The sequence below is a fragment of the Schistocerca cancellata genome, chromosome 5, assembly GCF_023864275.1.
Source record: "Schistocerca cancellata isolate TAMUIC-IGC-003103 chromosome 5, iqSchCanc2.1, whole genome shotgun sequence".
NCBI lineage: Eukaryota > Metazoa > Arthropoda > Insecta > Orthoptera > Acrididae > Schistocerca > Schistocerca cancellata.
The window spans coordinates 547,752,828-547,780,114 of record NC_064630.1 but is presented as its reverse complement, the minus strand read 5'-3'; the positions used below and the strand labels follow the sequence as shown (position 1 = coordinate 547,780,114).

The 27,287-nt window shown below is 44.9% G+C and overlaps 1 protein-coding gene across 1 annotated transcript in view; it reads right to left on the bottom strand.

The window, feature by feature from the left end:
* Positions 1-27,015, bottom strand: part of LOC126189010 (LIX1-like protein) — a 326,396-nt gene extending 299,381 nt beyond the window's left edge. The window contains exon 1 of the mRNA XM_049930821.1: positions 26,951-27,015. Within this exon, the coding sequence (XP_049786778.1) occupies positions 26,951-26,969 (19 nt within the window). The 5' untranslated portion in view covers positions 26,970-27,015. The remainder of the gene's footprint in view (positions 1-26,950) is intronic.
* Positions 27,016-27,287: the final 272 nt, after the last annotated feature.

The window sequence follows — 27,287 nt, the reverse complement described above, 5'->3', positions numbered from 1 at the left end:
TTGTGGACAGTTGGGAATGTGGGTCTCACGGGAAGCGTGCAAGGGATAAGTCCCTGCAATCGCGCTATTCATCTGTGTCCTCCGTGGCTCAGATGGCTGCCGGGACGGTAGCTCAGCGTGTTCGGTCAGAGAGCTGGTTCGTCTCTGTAATAAAAAAAACTGAGTGGAAGGACCAACAAACGAACTTGAACGGATGTCATGTGGCGTCCGCAACGACCAAACACAACGATGAACAACGAACAAAATGCCAAAAAAGAAAAAGATGGGTAGAGCGTCTGCCATGTAAGCAGGAGATCCCAGGTTCGAGTCCTGGTCAGGGCACACATTTTCAGCTGTCCTCATCGAGGTATATCAACAACACCTGTCGGCAGCTGAGGGTTTCAATTAATTATCATTTACTATTGTGGAACACTAGTGTTGTTTATTTAACTTTTTAATCACAAATATTAATGTATTATCTTAGTGTACGAAAATGTAACCTAGCATGTGACCTGTTACCAAACAATCTTACCTCTTGCGTAGTTTTTGAAAATATGAAGGACGGGATTAACGGTAAAAGAACTGGATCAACAACCACGTCAAGGGCGGCGCAGGGCAGCTCAGACATACGGCGCGCCGGAGGCAGCAGCCGGCGGCTACTGGCAGAACAGGTTAGTATTTCTCTCGCGGAGCAGATGGCGAGTGGAGCTGATGAACGTTTGGGGAATGTTTGTTATTCCGCGACGCGGGGCCACTTGTTACGGCGGGCAGGTCGCCGGCTTTCTCACGGCTGACTCAGTCTGCTCACGACCCCATCCCTCCCCCCCTTCCCCCCCCCCCCTCCCCTTCGTTCTCGCCCCGTTCCAACGCCCAGTTTACCCACTGCTCGCTTCAGTGCATCATTTCATTCGCTTCAAAAATTCCATCTGTGAATAACACTCAGAACAGAGTGCGGAAACGAATTTGTCATTCCATAGAGGCCTAGAGAACTATCTACAGGTTCATGGTCAAACGCGGTATCTGTGAAAAAATATACACAGGAGAAACATGAGGATATTTCAAAACAAGAATCAGAAAATGGCTGAATCTCACTGGCATGAACTTATCTTCGTGCAACTCACACCTAAAAATCAAAAATACTCAGCCAGTGACATAACACGGTGCTCGTCAATCCTTCACACTGCCGTGAGAAGTAACTTGCTAAATATTTTAGAAGAAATACAAGTTTTCCCATATTCAACGAAACATACTAACATTGTTATGAACGAAAAGAACCTCTCCTGTCCCCCAACCAACAAATCAAAAATTTCACCAATATTCTCATTGTTACATTTCGTTGTTTGCATGATACTTTAATAAAGATAAAACAATGTAGAAATGAAACTGTATAACCTTTGATATCAACGTCTCAATTATTCTGTTTGAATGTAAAACACATCGCCATTGGCATTTGCACAACATCTAAATTAATATGCTGATTTAAAGTTCCATGTAATTACGTAAATATACGAATGTTATTGGCAAACATCTTTGGCATGTGCCAAGAATCCAGTACAGAAGGCAAATAAAATTATGTAGAAAAATAGCAGTCACATTAAGTAATACGAAACGTTATACACTTGAGTTAATGTATTTTTAAAGGTACACTGATCAGCCAGAACATTACGATCACCGACCTGCTATCAATACAAACCCGTCGAGGCGTCATCTGGTGAGGAATAGCTGCTGGTCACACACATCCACGGTGCATGTAGCACCATATGCATCCTTTCCGTGTGTAGAATGAGGAAGACGCGCGATCTATTTGAGTTTGACCGAGGGCAGATTGTGATGCCCCGGAAGCTCGGCACAAGCATTCTGGAAATTGCAAGATTTGACTGGTGTTCGAAAAGTGCTACGGTGAATGTCTTCAACACGTGGCGAAACCAAAGTGAAACCCCGTCTGGACATCGTGGGGTTGGGCGACACCCCTTGTTACATATGTTGGACGTCGTATGCTGGGCGGACTGGTAGAACAAGACAGGCGGTGAACTGTGGTGGAACTAACTTCAGACTTTAATGCTCGGTAGAGTACAAGTATGCCTGAACACATTGTGCGCCGAACACTCCTAATGATGGACCTCTGCACCCGAAGACCAATACATGCCTACATCGGCAGCTACGATTGAAATGGGCACGTGACCATCGGCACTGGACGCTGGCGAAGTGGCAGAGCTTTGCATGCTCTGATGATGCATCTTGCCGATCTGAGGGCGCAGATCCGTCATCTTCCAGGGGAACAGCTCCTTGACAACTGTACTGTGGGACGGAGACAAGCTGTCAGTGGCCCCATTATGCTCTGGGGAAAATACACTAGGCATCCATGGGTCCAGTCGAGAAAAAAAATATGGTTCAAATGGCTCTGAGCACTATGGGACTTAACAGCTGTGGTCATCAGTCCCCTAGAACTTAGAACTACTTAAACCTAACTAACCTAAGGACATCACACAGCCGGCCGAAGTGGCCGAGCGGTTCTAGGCGCTACAGTCTGAAACCGCGCGACCGCTAGGGTCGCAGGTTCGAATCCTACCTCGGGCATGGATGTGTGTGATGTCCTTAGGTTAGTTAGGTTTAAGTAGTTCTAAGTTCTATGGGACTGATGACCTCAGCAGTTAAGTCCCATAGTGCTCAGACCCATTTGAACCATTTTTTTGACATCACACACATCCATGCCCGAGGCAGGATTCGAACCTTCGACCGTAGCAGTCGCGCGGTTCCGGACTGAGCGCCTAGAACCGTTAGACCACCGCGGCCGGCCAGTGGAGCAAGTGAAAAGCTCCATGACGGCCAAGGAGTATCGTACACTGGTTGCAGATTTTTTATTCTACACCCCTTCATGACGACCGTGTTTCCCAACGGCAGTGTCATTTTTCTGCAGGATACTGGGCCATCTCACAAGGCCAAGAATACGATGGAGTGGAAATTGTTTTGGAAATTTGTGGTAAGGTCTTATGTGACCAAACTGCTGAGGTCATCGGTTCCTAAGCTTACACACTACTTTGTCTATCTTAAACTAATTTACGCTAATGACAACACGTATGCCTATACCCGAGCAAGACTCGAACCTTCGACGGGGGGAGCCGCGCGTACCGTGACGAGACGCCCAAGACCGCGCGGCACGGTGGAGTGGTTCGAGGAACACTGTGACGAGTTCCAGTTGATGTGCTGGCCCGCCAACTCGCCAGATCAGAACCTGATCGACCACATGTCGGATGTGATTGACTGTGGCGTCAGAGCTCATTGTCCCCTTCCCCGGAATTTACGGGAATTGAGTGACTTGCGTGTGCAGATGTGGTGCCAACTTCCTCCTGCGACCTACCAAGACCTTTTTGCTTCCATGCCACGAAGCGTCACCGCTGTCATCCGTGCTAAAGGTGCACATGCCTGCTATTATTAGTAGGTGCTTATAATGTTCTGGCTGATCGTATATAACTGTGCATTCCACAACTGCAACAACTATTCATCATTGAAACGCTCTATGTGCACTATCTGATAAAAAGTATTAGTCCATCTTTTAGTGCACATTAATATCAGTCTCGTTAGGCCAACTGAAGAGTTACTTGACTGATTAGTAACGGTTCCAAGGTCAAGAAACCTGACAATGATAGGGAGAGTGGTGTGCATACAACGTGCCCCTCCATACCGCATCCGACGGCGTGATTAGCAGTGGATGACACGGCGGTCGTCGGGCCCAATTGGTCAGTGTAGGCCACAAGGTGGAGTCCTACTTTTACCCGTAACTCTATAGGAGTGGGTGCAAGCACGGGTAAGATGCAACTCTTGCGTGACATGAGATTCATCTGCAGTGTGGAGGCGCAGATAACCATATTATATTTTCCTGGATTCGACGTACATGCTTATTAAACGCAGATTTTCTAATAGTTCTTCCTTAGTAGTACCTGCAAAAAGGGAGAAAAGCTAGAATTGAAAGTGCGAAATGGGAAAAGCAGAAGGAATCAACAAAGAAGTGGTGAAGGAAGCAACCCCACGCCATCATTAATAATTAATAGGAACGGGTAACGTAAATCGAGAAGGTTGGGAGTGAATTTAAAACACGCTCCTTCCGAAAGCGATTTCTATGCCTTAAGGAACGAGTCACCCCCCTCGGTGGCACCATTGAAGGTATTTATTATTTAAATCCTACAGTTGTGAAGACTTTAAAAATATCACACCGGATGGCCCTTGAGAAGTAAACGCTAGTTACATTTATATCGAAATGAAGTCTTCGATATGTGGCAGTACAAGAGGAAATCGAGGTACGGAACGGCGCATTTTTTTCAGTACGGATAGTATTCTCTCTAATGGAACAATCTGCTTTTCTTGTCAGCAAATGGAAAATCTTAAAAACAAGAGTGGAGTGATATAGAGTTTTTTAATGTTCGTAGTGTAACTTTTCACAAAAATGTTCGTCAGTGCCGGCCGGTGTGGCCGAGCGGTTCTAGGCGCTTCAGTCTGGAACCGCGCAACCGCTACAGTCGCAGATTCAAATTCTGCCTCGGGCATGGATGTGTGTGATGTCCTTAGGTTAGTTAGGTTTAAGTAGTTCTATGTTCTAGGGGACTGATGACCTCAGATATTAAGTCCCATAGTGCTCAGAGCCATTTGAAACATTTTGTTCGTCAGGTACGCTACACTTGAAGACTACAGACAGAACTAAGTTTCATCTCCATTGTCACCAATGTATAATATAAACGGGGGTGGGGGGTGGGGATTGAAAGAATATTGCTTTAACGCTAACGCAAGCTCTTCCTGGCATATGATGCCAGGTATCTCCGGAAAACTGCAAAGGATTTTTCGAGTCCATCCCACGCAAAATCTCTGCTACACTGCGTTCTAAAGGTGCACCAACTCATTATGAAGCAAATGGTCATAATGTTTTGACTCATCATTGTAGCTCTGCATTTCGTTAATAAGATGATATCTAGAATTCACAATCTATTGAAACGAATGTGTATCCTCCGCGTGAAAACAACACGCCAATTCGTACGAGCAACATAAAATGTCTCGTTGCTCTAGGCTAGCTGACCGACGTTTCTGTTCTTGAAAGATTGAAATTTAATAAAAGCTCCGAGCAACAGATATTCACCTGCTAGATGATTTATGTCCGTAACCGAACCGATATTATCTGGTGCTCGAAGATGTGGCGATAAGCAATTCCCCATGTGGTGCTCTTTTTCTACGTCTCGAACCGGACTCTCACGCCGCCTGGGGGCGCTAGCAGAAACTTCCGGGTGATCCAGAAGAAAACAGTTCCTGTTATTGCTACGAATATTTTCATGGCTTGTGCCACGGAAGATATGTTAATTCGTATTATAATTCACATTAATATTTATCATACCAATGCACGGCGCAGCATCCGGAATTATTCATAGAGTATTTCGAAATCCGTAATAAGCGAGTAACAAGCATTTCTGTGGGTGTTTTTAGGCGTTGACATGCCCGCTGATCTGTTCGAAGTCGATGGTTTCATCTACACATTTATTAGGTTATAGCGTTCGTAGCACTCGATTGTGGCCCCGGAGGATTGCCGTACCTAGGATCTCGTTCATAGTCTGGTATTTGCCATATGGACTGATAATGCGCTTCTTGCGAAAATGCTTTTAATTGTGCAGACATGGTACTAATTGAATAGATCGAAATACATGTGCCATCTGTGGGACCAATACGAGAGAGAAAGCGACTGGTTGTCTAATCTGGATCTTATTGTTGTGACACATATTCATGGACGCATGTTTCTTAAGGCATAGTGTCAGTTGACTAACTGGCCCATGGCGGCAAACAACTGCGAGCGCTTGTGCAATGTAAAATCATGTTTGTGTTGTTGTTGTTGATGATGATGATGATGAGACAGAAGTGGATGTTTTTGGGTAGTTGGGTGGAGGTGGGGGTGATAGAAAGTCGCTGCCACCCCGAGAGTCTTCTCATCTTAAACACGAAAGCAATGCCTATCCACACCGAATCATTCACTCTGCAGCGGAGTGTGCGCTGTTATGAAATTTCCTGGCGGATAGAATTTATGGGCTATGCCGGGACTCGAACTCAGACCATTGCTTTTTAAGCGCAGTGCTATTACCGGCTGTGCCACACAGACAGCTTCAGTTCTGTCAGATCCTCACACATACTTTTCAGACTTTATACATACTTCCCGGCATGCCTTGCGGAATAAGAAATCGTTACTAGTTGCACATGACAAATTGTACACCAACTGTAATGCAGTTTGAAGACAGCTATATGAAAAATAGTATATGCTATGAAGATATCTATTCTGTAATGCTTTGAATATAGTGACCACAATCCTGAAATTAATTATTTTATCACGTAATATCGTACCTGATATGCGGCAGCAAAATAACGGGAACACACTGGTCATGCTGAAGCTTTAGTGAAACTGGCAAGGATGAGAAAAAAAGAAACTTTTCTTTGCTCAAAGTAGAAACCTCTTTCCAAAAGTTATTTATTCAAAAGCAAACATGTGCACAAAGAATAAGCTCTAACCGCAAGATGAATATTTTGTCCAGAAGTTCCATATACATGTCATACGCACATACATGCTTCGCAAGCTACTGTTCGGTGATAGCAGAGGGTACCTTGTACTATCGCTAGGGACTGATTTTTTTGTTAGACTCTCAAATGAATCGAAGGAAAACCGAATGTCTATAAACTTCCACATGAGTCCTAATTTGTCTTATCTAGTGTTCGTAGCTCTTACGCAAGATTTTTGTTGCAGGCAGTAGAATAGTTCTTTAGTCTGTCGCAAATGCCTGTTTTCTAAACTTTCTCAATAGTATTTCGTGGAAAGTACGTCTTCTGCCCTCAACCATTCGAGTTCACGGAGCATTTCCGTTATAATCGCTTGCTTATTGAACCTACCGGTAAAAAAAACAAGCAGTACCTCTCTATATTCCTTCGATGCTTACTTTATTTCGATCTGGTGGGGAACCCAAACACTCCAGCAATCCCCAAGAATGGATCACACAGTTGTTCTGTACGCAGTCTCTTTTAGAGATGATTACACTTCCCTAGTCTTCTCTTAATACATGAAGTCAACAATTCGGCTTCCCTACAACTGACTTTATGTGCTCGTTTCAATTCTTGTCGCTTTGCAACGTTATGCCAAGAAATTTATGGAGGTGACTGTGTCAAGCAGCACACCACTAATACTGTATTCGAATATTAAGTATTGATTTTCCTACTCATCTGCATAAACTTATTTTCCATATCTAGAGCAAGCTGCTGTTCTACAAACCAAGTAGAAATTCTGTCCCAAGTATCCTGTATCCTCCTAGAGCTGCTTTATTTTCCCAATGATTTTTACTATCATATGACTTGATCAAAGCTTTGGTTGTAACCCAAGTAAGTCTGTTTGATGGCTTATGCCATGTTTTTAATTTCCAGATTTAACAACAAATGGTTTTTTGTACTTTTTACTTTAACTATGTTACATCTGTATCTTAACTATGTTACATCTGCATCTTAACTATGTTACATCTGCATCTTAACTATGTTAAATCTGCATCTTAACTATGTTACATCTGCATCTTAACTATGTTAAATCTGCATCTTAACTATGTTAAATCTGCATCTTAACTATGTTAAATCTGCATCTTAACTATGTTAAATCTTCATCTTAACTATGTTAAATCTGCATCTTAACTATGTTAAATCTGCATCTTAACTATGTCGAATCTGTATCTTAACTATGTCGAATCTGTATCTTAACTATGTCGAATCTGTATCTTAACTATGTCGAATCTGTATCTTAACTATGTTAAATCTGTATCTTAACTATGTTAAATCTGTATCTTAAATTCGTTAAATCTGTATCTTAACTATGTCGAATCTGTATCTTAACTATGTCGAATCTGTATCTTAACTATGTGAAATCTGTATTTGAATTATGTTAAATCTGTATTTGAACTTTGTTAAATCTTTATTTGAACTGCCGTGCGGGATTATCCAAGCGGTCTAGGCCGCTGCAGTTATGGACTGTGTGGCTGGTCCTGGCGGAGGTTCGAATCCTCCCTCGGGCATGGGTGTGTGTGGGTTTGTCCTTAGGATAATTTAAGTTAAGTAGTGTGTAAGCTTAGGGACTGATGACCATAGCAGTTAAGTCCCATAAGATTTCACACACATTTGAACATTTTTATTTGAACTGTGTTAAATCTTTGTTTCCGATGATTAGAAATAAGCTACACAGCCAAAAGCGTACAGTGGTAGTGAACGCAAAACAAAATGCTATTTCAATCCACCCAAGGATAGCAAGTGCAGACAATAGTTAACACACAGAAAATCTATCGCAACTAAAATAGCGGGACAAATTATAATCCTTGATTAGGATGATTAGCTTTGAAATACATTTGACATTATAGGCACAATAAAAATAAGTGAATGGAGGCTTTTTAATAACACTACAGTTTATATTCCGCAGTTAGTGGTGGTGGTATTATTACCTAACATGAAGTGCCACAAGAAGCTGACAAATTTTTGAGTGAAGGTTTTATAAATAGTTGAGGCAGGGCTAATGAAATGTCTGTTGCGAACAGTGTAATAGCAGCAACATGATCTTAATTACCAGCGAAATGAGCGTATTTATATCTGGAAGAGGTAGATTAATCACTTACACATGAAGTCACTCATGATGAACTGAGGCATTGATAATTAGGTGCAGCAGAGCGACTTTTCACACCTTTAAATACCTGTGTCCGAACCAAGTAGAAACTTGTCATATACAGCAGAGCGAAAACCAGTTCTGTCCGAGAATGTCCAGAGGCTGCACATGCGGGTCTGACCACTAGCTTTTGTCTTTCCTCGGTTGACGGCGTTAACCAGCACGTAAATGGGGCCACCGTTGGTTGGTTTATAAATCCTACATGTAATTCCACTCATCCGGATGGTGGACGTCAAATTAAACGGTTATACCCTACAGAAAATCTGACACCTGTCGACTTGAGTTTTCTGATTCGAAACTTACGTCACATCTGCATGCTTGAGATCTGCCTCTTTCTCCTCAAACGTATCTGCAACACTTTGTGCGCCTTTCTTGCTTCGCATTAACACTCTATGCGCTTGGCCACCGTGCTGTAGATATTAATGGTTTTTCCCCTATCACTTTAGGTGAGTGCTGGAATATTTACTGAAGTTGATCAGAGCAGAATATATCTTTCGTTCTCTATACGGTGACGGGATAAAAAGAAACCCATTCCGATGAGCAACTCCTCGCGACTGCCAGCTTACATCGAAGGAACGACAAGCTGTTATGAACAGCTCCTGCACGGCGTGCGCATATTTCAGCTGCAGTACGCTATCCACTTGACAGGAAAAGTAAACTGCGCTCACGTTTCCATGGATCTGCGTTGGCGTCTAGTACTATGTAAATTGCGTGCATGTGATTGGAAATGACGGCGAGGCTACTTGGCTGTGGATCATATTTCAGGCAATTTATCACACTGCTATGCTACGGCTATAACACAGAGCAGCGACTGCTTGTTGACACTGCCCCTCCTTCACTGCTCTCTGAGACACGGTTCTGTGCTTTGATCATTTTGTTCTTTTGTTCTGGATTCGCATTCGGGAGTAAGATGGTTCAAATGCTCGCCCAACCATCCAGATTTATGTTTTTCGTGATATCCCTATATCGCTGCAGGCGAATGCCGGAATGGATCCTTCGAAAAGGACAATGCCAGTTTCCTACCCCTCCCTTTCCTAAACTGAGATTGTGCTCCGTCACTAATGTCATTCATTGTTGAAACCGGCTTCGCTCCATCCTTTTATACTTTTGTTCGTAATTTTTTTATACACAACATCTTCGATAACGCACAGTTTAGGCATGTGTAAGAAACTTGTTCCTTTTATAGCGATTAACAGTAATACGAACGTAAACGACGAACGTTTTTTTTTAGTTTTACGTACAATAGACAGGAAAGGCATCGGAGAAAGACCAAATTTAGAGAAAAGAACACCAGCAGCGTTGTTGAGAAAACTATCACGTAGAACGGTTTTGTAAAACCGCGCATGACATAAATCACTTCGTCAGGACAATCCGACATCGGCTAGCCCCGAATACAAATGTGGAGTCGTGTAAATGTTCCGAATATCGTGGAACACACACAAACACACAATTACTTTTATGCTTTGTAATGATTTAACCCCAAAGTTGATACGTGTTTAAAATACATGACAACTCATCCTCCAAGAGCAGCTGATACGAGTAAATAGTTTGTGTTGTTTACGATCGGACAAAAACTGGTTCAAATGGCTCTGAGCACTATGGAACTTAACATCTGAGGTCATCAGTCCCCTAAAACTTATAACTGCTTAAACCTAACTAACCTAAGGACATCACACACATCCATGCCCGAGGCAGGATTCGAACCTGCGACCGTAGCGGTCGCGCGGTTCCAGACTGAAGCGCCTAAAACCGCTCGGTCACACCGGCCGTTTACGACCGGTTTCAGTCTTCAAGTCATCATCAGGTCTCTTAGTCTTCTTTAGCATCTTAGCCGGCCACTGTGGCCGAGCGATTCTAGGCGCTTCAGACCTGGACCGCTGCTGCTGCTACTGTCGCAAGTTCGAATCCTGCCTCGGGCATGGGTGTGTGTGATGTCCTTAGGTTAGTTAGGTTTACGTAGTTCTAAGTCTAGGGGTCTGATGACCTCAGATGTTAAGTCCCATAGCGCACAGAATCATTTGAACCACTTTTTTAGGATCTTAGACGTCAATACTAATAACGTCGCGTTAAATAACTTAAAATGCATCCTACGTCAGTGCTTTTAGTGGTAAAAAAAAGCATTAAATTGTCAATAAGTGTTCACCACAATGCCGTCAAGGAGTAAAGTACGTAGCATTGTCAACACATGTTTCGTATATTTTATTATTGACGAGAGAATGTATTTTACTACTTGATAGCAGTTAACCATACTCTTATTAACATTGTAATGATTTTTCACTAGACTGCAGTGACGTAGAACTGATTTTATGCTATTTTCCGCCAAGTTTTAAAATTGCCACATAAGTTGCTACAAATGAGTTTAAGATTGAAACTGGCTGTGAATAAAACAGTACAGTGTGACACCGAAAAAAGGCAACTTCTGAAATGCCTAGGGGCAGTCGTACACAGTTGGCAGCACTGTGGAACAGGGACCTTGAGCTGTAAACACTCTGGCTGTTAATTATTCATGCATCAATGGAACGGTCAACAGTACGCTTTTGCCATAAAAATGTTTTGCAGAAACAATGATAGTACGGAAAGTGCGCAGAGCGGGTTCCGACGTTTTTAACTTAAGGCGACGTGGTTGAGTTCGTTAGAGATACGCGATAAAAGCTGGGATTAAAAATTTTGAAATGACTGCATTTCCTCTAAAAAAGAAATATACACTCCTGGAAATTGAAATAAGAACACCGTGAATTCATTGTCCCAGGAAGGGGAAACTTTATTAACACATTCCTGGGGGTCAGATACATCACATGATCACACTGACAGAACCACAGGCACATAGACACAGGCAACAGAGCATGCACAATGTCGGTACTAGTACAGTGTATATCCACCTTTCGCAGCAATGCAGGCTGCTATTCTCCCATGGAGACGATCGTAGAGATACTGGATGTAGTCCTGTGAAACGGCTTGCCATGCCATTTCCACCTGGCGCCTCAGTTGGACCAGCGTTCGTGCTGGACGTGCAGACCGCGTGAGACGACGCTTCATCCAGTCCCAAACATGCTCAATGGGGGACAGATCCGGAGATCTTGCTGGCCAGGGTAGTTGACTTACACCTTCTCGAGCACGTTGGGTGGCACGGGATACATGCGGACGTGCATTGTCCTGTTGGAACAGCAAGTTCCCTTGCCGGTCTAGGAATGGTAGAACGATGGGTTCGATGACGGTTTGGATGTACCGTGCACTATTCAGTGTCCCCTCGACGATCACCAGTGGTGTACGGCCAGTGTAGGAGATCGCTCCCCACACCATGATGCCGGGTGTTGGCCCTTTGTGCCTCGGTCGTATGCAGTCCTGATTGTGGCGCTCACCTGCACGGCGCCAAACACGCATACGACCATCATTGGCACCAAGGCAGAAGCGACTCTCATCGCTGAAGACGACACGTCTCCATTTGTCCCTCCATTCACGCCTGTCGCGACACCACTGGAGGCGGGCTGCACGATGTTGGGGCGTGAGCGGAAGACGGCCTAACGGTGTGCGGGACCGTAGCCCAGCTTCATGGAGACGGTTGCGAATGGTCCTCGCCGATACCCCAGGAGCAACAGTGTCCCTAATTTGCTGGGAAGTGGCGGTGCGGTCCCCTACGGCACTGCGTAGGATCCTACGGTCTTGGTGTGCATCCGTGCGTCGCTGCGGTCCGGTCCCAGGTCGACGGGCACGTGCACCTTCCGCCGATCACTGGCGACAACATCGATGTACTGTGGAGACCTCACGCCCCACGTGTTGAGCAATTCGGCGGTACGTCCACCCGGCCTCCCGCATGCCCACTATACGCCCTCGCTCAAAGTCCGTCAACTGCACATACGGTTCACGTCCACGCTGTCGCGGCATGCTACCAGTGTTAAAGACTGCGATGGAGCTCCGTATGCCACGGCAAACTGGCTGACACTGACGGCGGCGGTGCACAAATGCTGCGCAGCTAGCGCCATTCGACGGCCAACACCGCGGTTCCTGGTGTGTCCGCTGTGCCGTGCGTGTGATCATTGCTTGTACAGCCCTCTCGCAGTGTCCGGTGCAAGTATGGTGGGTCTGACACACCGGTGTCAATGTGTTCTTTTTTCCATTTCCAGGAGTGTAGAAGCTGTATGTGTTTCTGTCTTACGGAGCCCATGGCGTTCATTTCATAAGCAGCCAGATGTGGGCTGAGTATTCGGAGAGAGCGTTCGCCGAATTCTCAATTACGATTTAAAATTTCATCCACACAAGCTACAAATCGTACAACTGAGGGAGATCGATTACCAGTTGCGATTAGAATTCTGACAGAAAATTACGACAAACGTAAACATGGACAATGGACCTGTGGGCAAGCTCTGGATATCAGATGGTACCCATTTTCATGCCACAGGTTACGTAACAGGCTGAGCTGGGCTTAATGGGCGGGTAGAAAAACAGTTGAAGTTCATGAAAAGCCCTTCACACGTCAACGTGGTGACAACACGTCAGAAATGTGAAAGTATGGTGCGCAGTTTCATTACACGCGGTCATCGAACTTTACTGCTTCGATAATGAAGAGAGAATCACGGTGACTGTCACTACGGATCGTTATGTTTGAGATGTTGCAGTCTTTTGTTGCACCTACATTGAACAATATATCTCAAGAAAGCTGGTTTTAACAGGATAGTGTGACATCGCATACTGCAAGGCAATCAGTGGCAGCTGTGCGAGAATTGTTTGGTACCTGTGTCATCTGACGACTTGGTGACATTCCCTGGCTCCCAAGATCACTGGATTTGTTCGCTTTTTTTTTTCTTGTGCTGTTACCTTTTTCGAATGTCACTTTATTGGCTTTCGCTTCGTGTACATTCAGCCATCTTACTGATGGAAAGACTATACGACAGCGTACTGGAGACGATTATCTTGTCAGTTACGATGATACGAACGAAAGGACAACACAGCATCCAATCTCAGAGGGGGAAGTAATCTTCTGCCTGGCCGGAAATCGAACCCTGGCCCCTTCGGTTAGCCATCTGCCACGCTGGCAGTGCAGTTGCCGAGGCGGGCGGGTTAACCTAAGAGTTGGGTCTCCACGATTCGGCTAAGAACACTGTATGAACTGAAACAAAACATTAAAGATGAAATTCTTGGTAATCCAGCTGCGATGTTGCAGCAATCAATGAGGAACCTCAAGAGCAGATTGGAAGAATGCGTACGTACAGGAGGACGCCATCTACAGGAAGTAATTTTAAAACACCGATAATATGGATTACTGTATCTTAAAAGGCAATTTGTTGTGGTTCAGGTGCTGTCAATAAAAAATTTTTGTTGGATTTTTCCTATGTTTATTAGGTGTTTTAAAAGTTCCCGTTTTTCTGTGTCACATTGTACTTATTAAAAATTCTTGGCGTTGAGGTGCTTTTCAACATTTATTTGGGCTATTTTTTTAAAATATTTATCTACATCGTTCATGTCTTACTTCTAATTACTAATATCACGAGACGAAAATAATCGAGAGTATAGGGACATAATCAGCTCACTACATCAGCGACCCTCACATAAAATAACAAAGAAGTGACCCACATCACATCGAAGTAGACTTAATTATGCTACTGTGGATGAGAAATAGTTTGGCCAAATGAAGTGAAAAACGGCACATCCAAATCATTCATTTATTGGAGGAGTCACGAAAAAGTCCTGTGAACTTGGATGGCCGGACGGGAATTTGAACCAGCTTATTCCAGAATGCTAGTCCAGTGTCACGTCACTGCGTCGTCTCGCATGCTATCAGCTTACAAAGGTATATAACAGAATGAATGGCAAACTACCTCGCAAAGGATGCCACACATGGGGTCTTTATCAAGGCAGCCTCACACAGGTCTTTCATTTAATTAAATAACAAAAGTGACAGAGTAATGTTTCAAGCACCTGCCATAGTGGCGAGAGTGATGTCAGCAGTGTTTTCCCACTATCACCACAGAAATGAAGTCTAGACGGGTTCAGTTGCTGCATATTTGAAGTAGGCAATTTAAAAAATAATAATTTCGTAAGTTTAGACAGTTTAATATGAAGACCTTGCCAGAAACTACGTCCAGATGAAGGTCGTTTCACGAATTCAGTCTATATCACACAAAATTAATATTACTGCTTACATTATAATGGCCGCAAAACTAATGTTTCTTGTATCGCTTTTGTTCTTTCTCTCAATATTGGAGAATCTATTTAAAATACGTTTCCTCGCCGCGATAAATATGAGTAAATAGTATATTCTGTTATGCTAGAAACAAGTAGGTGGCTCAGAAAAATTAATAACAGGTCAGTCATAAACCTAGCGAACCGTTTCTCACAACGCAACCATACGAGGGATCACTTAACACTTTACACGCGACCGGATCATTGTGCGTAATACACTGAAGAGCCAAAGAAACTGGTACATCTGCCTAATATCGTGAAGGGCCCCTGCGAGCACGCAGAACTGCCCAGCACGACGTGGCATTTACTCGACTAATAACTGAAGTAGTGCTGGAGGGAATTGACGTCATGAATCCTGCAGACCTGTCCACAAATCCGCAAGAGTACGGGAGGGTGGAGATCTCTTCTGAACAGTACGTTGCAAGGTATCCCAGATATGCTCAATAATGTTCCTGTCTGGGGAGTTTGGTGGCTAGAGGAAGTGTTTAAACTCATAAGAGTGTTCCTGGAGCCACTCTGTATAAATTCTGGACGTGTATGGTGTTGTCCTGTTGGAATTGTCCAAATCCGTCGGAATGCACAATGGACATGAATGGATGCAGGTGATCAGACAGGATGCTTACGTACATGTCACCTATCAGTGTCGTGTCTAGACGTATCACGGGTACCAAATCACTCCAGCTGCACACGCCTCACACCCTTATACAGCCTCCGCGAGCTTGAACAGTCCCCTGCTGACATGCAGGGTCCATGGATTCATGAGGCTGTTTCCATACTTGTACACGTCCATCCGCTCAACACAATTTGAAATGAGACTCGTCCGACCAGGCGACATGTTTCCAGTCATCAACAGTACAATCTCGATGTTGACGGCCCCAGGTGAGGTGTAAATCTTTGTGTCGTGCAGTCATCAAGGATACACGAGTGGGCCTTCCATCCGAAAGCCCATATCAATGTCGCTTCGTTGAATGGTACGCACTCTGACACTTGTTGATGGCCCAGCATTGAAATCTGCAGCACTTTGCAGAAGGGCTGCACTTCTGTCACGTTCAACGAGACTCTTCGGTCGTCGTCCGTCCCGTTCTTGCAGGATTCTTTTCCGGCCGCGGCGGTGTCGGAGATTTGAAGTTTACCGAATTGCTGATATTCGCGGTACATTCGTGAATTGGTCGTACGGGAGAATCCCCACTTCAGCGGAACCTCGGAGATGCTGTGTCCAATCGCCCGTGCGCCTACTATAACACCACGTTAAAATCTCACTTAAATCTTAATAACCTGTCGTTGTAACAGCAGTAACTGATCTAACAACTGCGCCAGACACTTGTTGTCCTATATAGGCGTTGCTGACCGCAGCGGCGTATTATGCCTATTCATTTAACTTTGTATCTGAATACGCATGGCCGGCCGGTGTGGCCGAGCGGTTCTAGGCGCTACAGTCTGGAACCGCACGACCGCTACGGTCGCAGGTTCGAATCCTGCCTCGGGCATGGATGTGTGTCATGTCCTTAGGTTAGTTACGTTCAAGTAGTTCTAAGTTCTAGTGGACTGATGACCTTAGAAGTTAAGTCCCATAGTGCTCAGAGCCATTTGAAACATTTTTTTTTTTTTTTAATACGCATGCCTATACCAGTTGCTTTGGCGTTTCAGTGTATTTAACTGAAATTCTTTCATGTTCGAAAGTCAGTGTTCCGGTTTGGAGTAGATGAAACTCTGATGTATTCTCAAGTTTTCATTCACTTAATGTGTTCACCTAACTTGAATAACAAAAAAGTTTTCCGTAGGTCGAAAATTCGTTGACGTCGTCAGAAAATGAATTTTCATAAACTATCCGCATATCATCTTAATAACATGGTGCCACAAATAAAACTAAAATGAAATCATAGTGCAGCTCTTCTAGAACATATTGGTGCAGGTTCCATATTTATAAAGTGAGCAATTTGCGTGTTTTAGAAAAGTGAATGAAACGTAAGATTGTGCGTGCGTTCCGTGTTGGAGGTGGCAACTCAACTCTTTGGCAACTCGTGCTCCTTCCGAACTGTCAATCATAAAGTAATTTTGAACAGACTATAATTTATATGTAAAAACATAAAGATATTATGAAGTTGGTTCGTTTAAATGAACCACGTTGACCGCAATATTTACGAAAAAATCATCGATGAACCAAGCGATAGATAGTCATTAATTTGGAAACAATGCGACTTACTCCAGGCTAGGTGAGTGGAACAGGAGCACCAAAACCGCGTACCCGATCCACAGTCCGCGTGCTGTTCACTCGGCTGCGGTATGCGAGAGAGAGGGCGGTAGTTGCCAAAGGTGATCGATCGCTAGTACCTCGTCTAATGACAGAGCAGGCTGTGCGGGCACGATAGGCACACGGAAGCCACGCGGACGGGCACAGGCTGCGAAATCCGTATTTGCAGGCTCGATGTTCTTCCTCTACGTCTCGCGTTGCGTCGTGACGTAACTAAACTGCATGTGTCAGCGGGCCAGCCGCGTGGAAGGGGCCACGGGCCAGTTAAATCGCAGTCGCCGAGTGCTCATGCGTGTGAGTGCGACTGATGCCGAGCTGCGTGCTTAACGACTAATGTGGCTTCGCCACGCAGATGCGGTGCTGTAGGCAAGGCTACGTGGCGAATGTCGTTGAGCGAATGTGGCGTACGTTTCATTGCACATTCCGGCGCAATCCAGGAAACGGCCTTTGCGGCTGCTTTATTCTTCTGAACGCGACTCGCTTTTCCTACCGTGGGCGGATTTCGGAGGTCGTTCTTATATAAAAAAAGTTGACATTACTCATTTAAGAAATCACTGGTCAAACAAAAACATTAGAGGTGAATTTGCATCTGAAGATTAGCTCTAAGTTCTCCACGCTATGTTGCCGTTCGCATGGGAACGTCACTCCGTTATTACGAACAGTAGTGGCCCACTAAATTTCCTTGGTTATTAAATTAACTACTTATGTTTTCCATACATTACTCGAACCATTTCAGAGAAATGGTGGAAACAAACAGTTTGAGGGATGAAAATTCCTGGCAGATTAAAACTGTGTGCCCGACCGAGACTCGAACTCGGGACCTTTGCATTTCGCGGGCAAGTGCTCTACCATCTGAGCTACCGAAGCACGACTCACTCCCGGTACTCACAGCTTTACTTTTGCCAGTACCTCGTCTCCTACCTTTCAAACTTTACAGAAGCTCTCCTGCGAACCTTGCAGAACTAGCACTCCTGAAAGAAAGGATATAGCGGAGACATGGCTTAGCCACAGCCTGTGCGTGAGTCGTGTTTCGGTAGCTCAGATGGTAGAGCACTTGCCCGCGAAAGGCAAAGGTCCCGAGTTCGAGTCTCGGTCGGGCACACAGTTTTAATCTGTCAGGAAGTTTCATATCAGCGCACACTCCGCTGCAGAGTGAAAATCTCATTCCAGTTTGAGGGAGATCTATACATGATACCTTTCGGTGGATGGATACATGCTGGCTATTTACAATTTACTTAATAGTACACACTCCGGCTAGTGCAGGAGAGTCAAAATAAATTTTATGTAACATTATGTTTGCGTGAATGGTGCATTTTGACACTTCTTTGAATTAATCTAGAGGATGGAAAGCGGATTAACGAAGGCAAAATTTAGGGTACTATTTAAAAAGGACTCACAGCTATTCACATCTTCGCAAAGAACAAAGTTACAAGGAAGTGCAGCTGTTCACATCTTCGTAACGAACAACGTTACAAGAAAGTCAATCATGCTGGTTAATGTCCCCTTGTACCTAACCTTCATTTGCCTGACACGCTTTCTTGATTTGCTTCTGGAGAAAAAGATACACAAAGACAAAAAAAGACATGCCACGAAAGAATTATCCAAATGAGACGGAAATGGGTAGTGTGTGGTACATGTACAGACAAACAAATGATTACAGTTCAGAAAAATTGGATCATTTGTCCAAGAGAGAGAGCGAGAGATCATAAAGTGAGCGAGTCAATTACGCGTTGCACCACCACTGGTAATTATGCAAGCAGTTACTCCGCTTGGCACTGACTGATGTCCTCCTGAGGGATATTGTGCCAAATTCTGTCCAATTGGCGCGTTAGATCGTCAAAATACAAAGCTACTTTGAGATCTCTGCTCATAATGCTCCAAACGTTCTCAACTGAGAAGAGATCCCGCGATCTTGCAGACCTTAACATATGGCAAGTACCAAGACCAGCAGTAGAAATTCTCGCCGTTTGCGGGAGGGCATGGTCTTGTTGAAATGTAAGCCCAGGATGTCTTGACACGAAGCGCAACAAAACGGACCCCAATATTTGTCGATGTACCACTGTCCTGTAAGGGTACTACGGAAGACAAACAAAGGGATCCTACGATGAATAGAAATGGCACCCCAGACCATCACTCCTGGTTATTGGGTGTATGGGTGGCGACATTTAGATTGGTGTCGCACCGCTTTCTGGGGCGTCTCCTGACATGTCTTCAGTGGGGAACCTCACTGACTGGAGTAAAATTGTCTTCAGCGATGAGTTTCGCTTCGAACTGAGTTCGGTCACCAGCAAAGACGTTTCTGGATACTCCCCGGACTGCGGTTGGATACCAAACTGAGTGTCGCCCGCCGTGCGGCCCAACAATCAGGAAGCGTAAGCTTCTGTAAAGATAGGAGACGAGGTACTGGCAGAAGTAAAGCTGTGAGGACGGGGCGCGAGTCGTGCTTGGGTAGCTCAGTTGGTAGAGCATTTGCCTGCGAAAGGCAAAGGTCCCGGGTTCGAGTCTCGGTCCGGCACACAGTTTTAATCTGCCAGGAAGTTTCAACCAGGAGTGATTGTCTGGGCTGTCATTTATTTTGTTGGTATGACCCTTTTTGTTTGTAACCCGCGGCACCCTTACAGCACAGCGGTATGTCGACGATATTCTACGCCCTATTTTGATGCCCTTCATGTCAAGCCATTCTGGGCTTACATTTCAGCAAGATAATGTCCAACAGCACGCAAGAGTTTCTACTGCTTGTCTTCTTGCTTGCCAGACGCTACCTTGGCCAACAAAGTCGCCGAATATCTCCGCAATTCAGAACATTTGGAGCATTATGGGCAGACGCTCCAACCAGATCGCGATTAAGTCGATCCAACGCGGCTGTCTGACAGAATTGCCACTATATCCTTCAAGAGGATATGCAACAACTCTTATCAATCTCTGGGAAGCTGAATAACTGCCTACATAAGTGCCGGAGGTGGACCAACGCGTTACTGACTTGCTCAGTTTGTGAAGCTCTTTCTTTTGAATAAATCATCCAAGTTTTTTCTGAAATTGCAATAATTTGTTTGTCTGTACGTATATATAACTTGTAGCGATTTCCGTTCCATTCGGGTAATTGATTAGTGGCTCGTCGTTTTTGTGTTTTTTTCTGCCGTAGAGTTTAGTTGGGTTGACCAACATAAATAGGCCGCCATGTATAAGCAGAAGAGATGGACCCAAAACTGAACCCTGTGGGACGCCGTAATTTCTCGTAATAAATAAATTTTTGTCTCCTCCTAACATTGTTTGAATTTATTCAGCGTAGCTTCCCTCTTTGTATCGTACTCGGTGTGTGTGTGTGTGTGTGTGTGTGTGTGTGTGTGTGTGTGTGTGAGCGCGAGCGCGCACGCGCGTGCGACTAGAGTGAGAGGTGCGGCTGGCGTGTTGTAAGTGGCGGTCATCAGGAGCGCGGGCTGCGCGTACAAGCAGCAGGCGCGACAGTGGCCGGGCGCGGAGTGTGACGGCAGCAGCGCGGCGTGGCGCGGGGTTGGAATGCGCAGGGCAAACAGGCGGCGCTGGCGCTTCGAGTTGACAGCAAACAGGGAGGCGGAGGCCGAGTTTATTCAGCTCTCGGCCGGCGGGACCTAATTGAAATCACTTAGCCGGGCCACTCCGGCAGCCGCTTCAAAGTCACCGGCCGTCGACAAAAGAAACACGCCGCTCAGCACCACGGCCTACCAGCCCTCCGCTCCCATCGGCTCGGCCGCAGCGCGTCTGCACCGCGCCAAATGCGAGCGGCGACATGCATTCGCGAGTGATGCAGTCCGCAGAGGAACGGCGAAAGAAACAAAGGAAGAAAGGCGGGGAGCGAAGAAACGCGTGAGGAAGCGGCGGAGGAGCAGCCCGGGTAACTGCGCTAAAAAGAAGACCGGCGCGCCAGACGGGCTGGCAAAAAAGAATCGCGACGCGGCGCAACGCGCCCGGTGCGTCTGTCAGTCTGTGCGGCCGCTCGCAGCTCCTGCTGTTTCGTTTCCCCTCGTCTCGGTAGGCGCACTCCTGCGACGAGACCCGCCGAGGTGCCTGACGAGCATTGACACACACACACACACACACACACACACACACACACAGAGAGAGAGAGAGAGAGAGAGAGAGAGAGAGAGAGAGAGAGAGAGACAGACAGACAGACAGAGAGAGAGAGAGAGAGAGAGAGAGAGACATAAAGGGAAGTTGTGCTAAATACTTGAAACTATGATGGAAGGCGACAAAACCTTAGTCAATAGGCAATAGGGAGAAATTACGAAGAGTGTCCCATAGGGTTCAGTTCTGGGTCTGCTCTTAACGATCTTAATATTTTACAGGCCAAACCCGATCTCAGCTCGGGCCCCAACTTCATGTTAGAAGTCCGCGCCCGAGTGTTGGTCGGGCTGCGATTTTCTCTACGCGCGAGCCACCTATACTCGAAGGCTGCACTCATTTGATATGAAAACAACGTACGGACGACTCGCTACCTGTTTCGTGACTGGTGGTGCCTTCTGTTGTCAACTTCTAGAACTATTTTGAAGGAAATGTTATCGAACGTAACAGCTACTGTCGCGAATGGCTGAGCTAATATGATCGGTTGGTTGTTTTGGGGAAGGAGACCAGACAGCGTGGTCATCGGTCTCATCAGATTAGGGAAGGATGGGGAAGGAAGTCGGCCGTGCCCTTTCAGAGGAACCATCCCGGCATTTGCCTGGAGTGATTTAGGGAAATCACGGAAAACCTAAATCAGGATGGCCGGACGCGGGATTGAACCGTCGTCCTCCCGAATGCGAGTCAAGTGTCTAACCACTGCGCCACCTCGCTCGGTGCTAATATGATCGCATTGACGTAAATTCGTGTACGTACTCTTTAGGTTTCACAGTTTGCTTTATCTCTGCTACAAATGCGTCGCTCAAGTGGAAGAAATCAGGAATTCACGTTACACTTTTTTTGTTAAGGCCGGAAAGAACTACTATTCTTTCTTTCGTAATTATTTTAAAATTTGTAATCTATCAAAGAAAAAATCTCGAAACTTGGTCCTTTCTAGTGTGTATTCCTCTTGAGGAAACATCAATTAAACATGTGCCAGTGGCGCTTTAAATCACGGCGTGAATGGCCGGTTTCCTAAGCCCGATATTCTTCTGAGTTGTCTGTCTCCATAGTGTTAACCAGCAAACAAGATTGTCTCTGGCTCCGAGCACCACGGTACTTAACGTGTGAGGTCATCAGTCCCCTAGACTTAGAACTACGGAAACCTAACCAACCTCAGGACATCATACACATCCATGCCCGAGGAAGGATTCGAACCTGCGACCATAGCAGGCGCGCGGTTCCGGATTGAAGCGCCTAGAATCGCTCGGCCACAGCGGCCGGCCAAGACTGTCTCCAGAATAAATCCTTATTAATCGTGTCCATGATGGACAACACAATACCGTGTGTTAGTTGAATGTGTAAATAAAGGTAACTACGACCAATCAATTGTGAATTATTTGATTATTTCCACAAACTCGTTATCCAGGCTTTTCAGGCTGGAGCAAACACGATGGTATCAATGAATGGAAATGAGAAGACAACCACTACACGAAGATTGCAGGAACGAAGAAGTGAGTGGAAGAAAAAACCGCGGTGGAATAACTCTCTGTGAAGAAGCTTGGATGTCAATGAATCTGTTAGTCGACCACCATATTATTGCAGCTGGGATTGAGAGCATTTCGTTCGGCTTATCGAGAGTCAGCGGATAACCTGAAGGCATTCCCCGTGTGATGTGTCTTCTTTTGTCACCATTGAACTTGTTTACTGTAACTTCACCACATGATTCCTTATCGGAAGCAAGTGAAATAACATTGAAGTTGAGTGGTAGCTTCGTAGTGCTCAAATCACCATTGACAACAGAGACATGTAGTCGTGTGTACTGTCTTATCACGACCTGGAGCCTGTTTAACACATCAAGGCGCTAATTTCGTTGTTTGGTATACCCTTATCGTGGCCATCCACGACAGAAATACAGATTCTTGAGAGTAAAATTTATGTTTCTTATTGCACCTAATCCCTTCTTAGTTTTCATTCTTATAACAACAGACGTGGTACCATTGCTACAGCGTCCAATTCCCCAACACAGGCTATCAAAATATGCCATAAGCTTTTCGCGGGAGAAACGCATACAATAACGACGACAACCGAACATGTGTATTATTCATACTTCCCGATGAAATCAAAGACATAGTGGTGTCATCATGCGTCCACAAGCCTCTCATTCCTTACTGCTGTGAAACATTCATCACAGAAATGGAATTGGAGAGACTACGTCAATAATTCGCTCATAAAATTATGTTAGCAGCATCATGAGAGAGGAATACGAAGGAAGAGCACCCGCGATCTGCATCCGATTCTGGCACTATTTACATGCAATGACTTCTGCATTCCTTACGATATGAGCAGTTCTCTCAGTTGTCAGAAGTAAAGAACGCGGCCCTATGTCGAACAGCTTTGCAAAATGGTGTCCATTGCCTTCTGGTAGAAAATCACAGTTTCCCACGAGAAAACGTAGCAACCATTTTACTGCTCTCATATTTATTGCTGCTTCCACTTACAAATGTACATTCACGCCCCGCATTCAATCCTGTACTGCCTCCCGGAACTAAAGCCTCTGCTAAATGAGGTGGGACGCCTTCTCCTTTACGTGTAAACCTTTTGACGCATTAAGGGAAGGAGAGGAACGGATGGGGAAGAATGTTTTATTTGTTCGTTTCTGCGCTAACTTCTGTCTCTTCTGTCACTGAAAAAAATCTCTGAAAACGGTAGCGGAATCACGGAAAAGTTTACATAGAATAATGAAACTGTTGCTTCTGCGAACAGCAGTCTTTTATAACAGAATCGACATCTGTATGCAATGGTAAGACCACAAACGTGGAAGCGACCGTCGAAAGGGAAAACACATACATACAGAAAAATTTTATTTTAGCAAAGAGTAGGGCATGACCCTTTAGACGTTTTCTTCGTATTTCGATTTGACAATGGTCTGCTGACTCGTATGTAAATAGCGCAGTACGCTCCTTTTTAGCTGATGGCAACAAGGTCAGTACATCAACATGCTTTGCCCCCAAAATATTCTGTTGCAGGGGCCGGTAGCAGAACTCATGGAAGGCAGCTTGAACCAGTTCACAATAGAGAAGTCACACAGCCGATATTACAAATGTAAGACAAGTCGTGTTTTTCGTCCGAGCTGATTGTTGTGACATGATTCTGAGATGCAGATTGAAACTGAATGCCACCGAAAAAATTCTAACACTGTTCATGACTCTTTTTTTGAGTATTTTGGTATAATGGACCTCTAGTCTCCCGTGGCTCGTGTGCATTTTCGACTGATTTCTTAACAAAATACACTTTTGTGTTTATTGTACTGAAATATGTGCACAACGGTGCAAATGTTGACGATACGCGCTGTGTGCCTTGTTTAGTAACAAATTTGCCCCATTAACAATGGAACTCCGGTACAACGATGCTATGCTAAGCTGCGACTGGAACCACACTGGAACTTCAACGTTTGAGGGTTGTACCGTTAGTATGTGTTTTGTGTTGTACGATTTAGGTATTGCATGTTGAAGGCTTTTCAGTGGTGTGAAGGTATTTTCGCATGAGCAAATATAATTGGAGCAACAAACCTAAAAAGTCATAGTTAATTTATTACTCTGGAAAGGGTCACTGGAGGCCACGGGCATGCAATACCAAAATACGTAGAAAATGTCCATGAACAACCACCGACATTCTGTCGGAGTAGTTCGGGTTCACCACGGAAAAAAAAGAAGGAGAAGCAAAACAATGAACAATCATCGAAATTCTGTCGGAAGGGTTCCGGTCCACCTTGAATAAATAAAAGCACTGGAGTAGTATCGAAAAAGGAGAAGCAAAACATATTGAAACTGTCACACTGGAGTTTTGAGCTCAGTTCTCGTGCTTGCAGAAAATAATAATGAATTAAGGGTGCGCCCGTCTTAATGAATGTACACTAATTATTGATTTGGTTTAACACCCAAACATATTTCAGCACAGCTGTGGCATCCTCAGTGGGTTTTTTCTTTTATTTTTACATTGTGTTTATCCTGTAGCTTCCAACAGAAAACAGCCGCAGGTCTAAATTAGTACACCATGTCATCATTGTAGTACCTGGCTTGTCTAGAGCTGTGACAAGTCTGTTTTTGTGTACCAAATGTGTTTTTGTGTTGTCGAGCTGGACGTTTTCTCCTGCTCGTTCGTGAACACTGCATCTTGATATGTTATTGTGACTTGACCAATGTTTCACTGACAAAAACACTTTTGGCACACAAAAACAAACATGTCACAGCCCAGGACTAGCCAAATGACGTGTTGTACAGGACACACACAATGTAAAAATAAAAGAAAAAAAAAAACACTGGGGATGCCACAACTGTGATGAAGCATGCTTGGTTGTTGAAACAAAATAATAATTTCTATGTCTGGAAAAGGGCGGACCAATCCTTAACTCATTACCATTTTTAAACTTATCATAAGTGACGTAACCGTGGGAATGTAGTCCTACTATATTTTATTTATTTATTGTTCCGTGGGACCAAATTAAGGATAAGTCTCCATGGTCTTGGAACGAGTCAATACATGAAATTATAACACGATAGTAGAAACAGATAAAATTAGATATAAGAAACGTATTCAGGCGACAATTCGTAAGTTTAAATAAAGAAAATCAACAATGTAACACTGGAATTTGCTTAATTTTTTAACTCTTCCTGGAGCTCCTCGACAGAATACAAGGAGTGAGCCATGAGGAAACTCTTCAGTTTAGACTTAAAAGTGTTTGGGCTACTGCTAAGATTTTCGAGTTCTTGTGGTAGCTTATTGAAAATGGATGCAGCAGAATAGTGCACTCCTTTCTGGACAAGAGTCAAGCAAGTGCATTCCAAATGCAGACTGGATTTCTGCCTAGTATTAACTGAGTGAAAGCTGCTAACTCTTGGGAATAAGCTAATGCCGGCCGGTGTGGCCGTGCGGTTAAAGGCGCTTCAGTCTGGAGCCGCGTGACCGCTACGGTCGCAGGTTCGAATCCTGCCTCGGGCATGGATGTGTGTGATGTCCTTAGGTTAGTTAGGTTTAATTTAGTTCTAAGTTCTAGGCGACTGATGACCTCAGAAGTTAAGTCGCGTAGTGCTTAGAGCCATTTGAACCATTTGAATAAGCTAATATTGCTAATAACAAACGACATTAAAGAAAATATATACTGTGAGGGCAATGTCAGAATTCCCAGACTATTGAATAGGGGTCGACAAGAGGTTCTCGAACTTACACTACATATAGCTCGAACAGCACGTTTTTGAGCCAAAAATACCCTTTTTGAATAAGAAGAATTACCCCAAAAAATAATACCATATGATATAAGCGTATGAAAATATGCGAAGTAGACTACTTTTCGTGTTGAACTGTCACTTATTTCAGATACTGTTCTAATGGTAAATAAAGAAGCATTTACTTTTTGAACAAGATCCTGAACATGGGCTTTCCACAACAGCGTACTATCTATCCGAACGCCTATAAACTGAGAGTAAGAATGAATCTGCGTCAGATGTACATCAAATGATGTTATTATAACATCATCGGTTTCGAGGCTTCTAGCTTCATCCTCAGACGTAGGTGATACGTATAAACAAATGTGTCTGTGGTATGCTTATGTTACGGGCATGTTGTGCTGTCGTCAGTTGTCCTGCAATAACGTGAACTGTCGAACCAGATACCCACATCACCACTCGCGGAGTGACACTCCCAGTGACCGACCACCGAATACGCTAGCAGAGAAGCGACGTAAGTGTCCGAGTGGTTACCAGTTTGAGGCAGATTCATTTCGCTCCGAGAAGCAAAACAGTCCGGTGAGCAAAGTTTGAGAGAGGTGGGCAGCGGCAGCAAACGGCACCGTACGGAAACGCGAGCTGTGTGACTCGCGTCGCGTACGGCGGGTGGGGGAGGACTGAGCAAGTGCGAGAGCGGGGCCGGGCAACGCCCAGCAGCAGCGCCGCCGAGACCGGCTTTTTATTTTATGAGACCAGTCTCGGTGGCCGTCTCATCCACGAGAGGTAATCTGTTCATTATCGACTTTAAATCACTCGCGGGGGCCGGATTTACGGCGGCGCGCGGAAGCCCCCTCCCCGGCGGCCTCCCCTC